This window comes from Musca autumnalis, unplaced genomic scaffold, assembly GCF_047663935.1.
Source record: "Musca autumnalis isolate F117 unplaced genomic scaffold, ASM4766393v1 scaffold_3, whole genome shotgun sequence".
Taxonomy (NCBI): domain Eukaryota; kingdom Metazoa; phylum Arthropoda; class Insecta; order Diptera; family Muscidae; genus Musca; species Musca autumnalis.
In genome coordinates, this window is record NW_027411866.1 from 191,141,926 (window position 1) to 191,143,884 (window position 1,959).

At 31.2% G+C, this 1,959-nt stretch overlaps 1 protein-coding gene across 1 annotated transcript in view; it reads right to left on the minus strand.

Annotated features, from left to right (window-relative positions):
- Positions 1–1,070: 1,070 nt before the first annotated feature.
- The window catches only part of AnxB11 (Annexin B11), a 77,984-nt gene continuing 77,095 nt past the window's right edge, over positions 1,071–1,959 (minus strand). Inside the window, exons 6-7 of the mRNA XM_073975671.1 lie at positions 1,826–1,953; positions 1,071–1,767 (exon numbers count right to left, since the gene is read on the minus strand). Of these exons, the coding sequence (XP_073831772.1) occupies positions 1,630–1,767; positions 1,826–1,953 (266 nt within the window). The 3' untranslated portion in view covers positions 1,071–1,629. The remainder of the gene's footprint in view (positions 1,768–1,825; positions 1,954–1,959) is intronic.

The following is a 1,959-nucleotide window of genomic DNA, read 5'->3' on the forward strand; positions in this document are numbered from 1 at the left end:
AGATCTGGAGATAACTTTATGTGGGGGCTAGTCCGAAACATGGACCTACATTATACATTTTCTGGGAAAAGGTGTTTTTCACCCTGGGAAACGGAGATAGCAAATTAGAGCCTAATCAATTGAAAATTTGTGGCCAAGACCGAACAAGCTAAAATCAGGGGGTACCCACAATGTGAGGGCTAAATCAAAACGTGGACAATTGATGATTTTTTACATATATAGTTTATATTTACTTAGAACTCAAAATACCAACATTTGGCGAAATACGTTGGAAAATATAGGTAAAACGTAAAAAAATATTGGAAATCGGGGTATACCCTTATATGGGGGCTATAACAAAAAGTGGACAGACCATTGAATCTATATGTAATCCAAAGGCCTTTATCAATTTTCAAAGCATTATCTTTAATCTTGCGAAGCAAAGCGCATAATATTGGGGACCCATTGGCTTTGGTTAAGGTTATATAAGGGGCTCTACAAAATTTTGGCCTGAGATCGAAGAAACCTTTTGGGTTTTTGATCTACTTACCGAATACTAACACCTCTACTTTAAATTTTCCACACCCCAGACCATGACCCGAAAATTGTTGCATGGTGTTTTCTGGTGAGTGGTTATTTGTTTTTAGGCTTTTTGTTCAGTTCAACTTATTATCAATGTGACAGATTTTTTTTTTCTTTTATCTTAAAATGTTGCTGTTTCTTTTGTTCAAGGTATCCTAGACCTTTTGTTCGTTGCGTGGTAATCAACTTGAATTTATAATCTTTTGCTTACTGAGAGACAATTTAACTTACATATTTATTTTTACTTTTTCAAGGTTATTTGTAACTGTACGTAAGCATGCTATAATAGTACGTTTACATATAAACGGATTTAATAAATTCACTGGATTTTAAAATTAATTATTATTTTCTTCGATTGATTTTAAATTTCATTTGACTAAAGTTACTATGCCACTCTGCTCTACTTCCGATATTTCCCTATTGCAATACATTGTGTTACCAATTGCGCGAAATCCTGTGTGCTGAATTTTAGGATCTCACCTATAGTCGTAATTTTAAATTTAAAAACATTTTTGTATTTTAAAATAGTTTTTATTATTGTGTTTATGTGTGTGTAATTTTAATGAACAATATGACAATACAACAGCTAGAAAAGACACTGTCATGAGATTTCATTGGGTTTATTGTATCAAAAGTGGCATTAAATGCAATGTTTTGTTGTAGGTTTTCATATTTTTTTGTAATATTTTATATGTATAACAAAAATAATTGGAAAGCAAATTGATTGGTTATATCATATAACATGGAAATATTTTCAATATTTTATTATAGAATATAAAAATACTTTTGTTAATGGTAAAAAGTCAAAAATTTGGCTTATAATATTAATTTTTTCTTTTTGTCAATTATAACAATAAAATATGTACCATAAAAATAGTTTTTATATGATTTATAAGCATGTAAAAATACATATTTAGAAAACAAAATACTTATAGTTCTTATTCAGTTTTGTTTGTTGTTTTGTGAAAAATATTCGATTGTGTTCAATATCAAGTTTAATATATTATTTTCAAATAGATTCCCCCCGTTCTTCTATGCTTTTTATGTTATTGTGACCCCCTTGTGACTTTAAGAATTTGAACGTTGTTCTCCAACCAAGGCATATAGGGCATGTTTATAATGTCCAGATGTATCACCCTTAATCCAGCTCTTCAGGCTCTTGCCGTACATGCGTTCAAAGGCAGCCTTTATGTCAGCCATGTCGATCTGTAATATAAATGAAATAATAAGGTAGTTTTTTGAGAATACTTCGTTTTATATTTACCTCACACCGAGTGATAATCACACGTATCAACTGCTTGTCATTGGTACCAATACCCGCCATGCTTTTGTGCAAACGTGAAGCAAAATATTCGGCTTTGTTGTTGACACAACGGCAAATGGCAATTAAACCTTCCA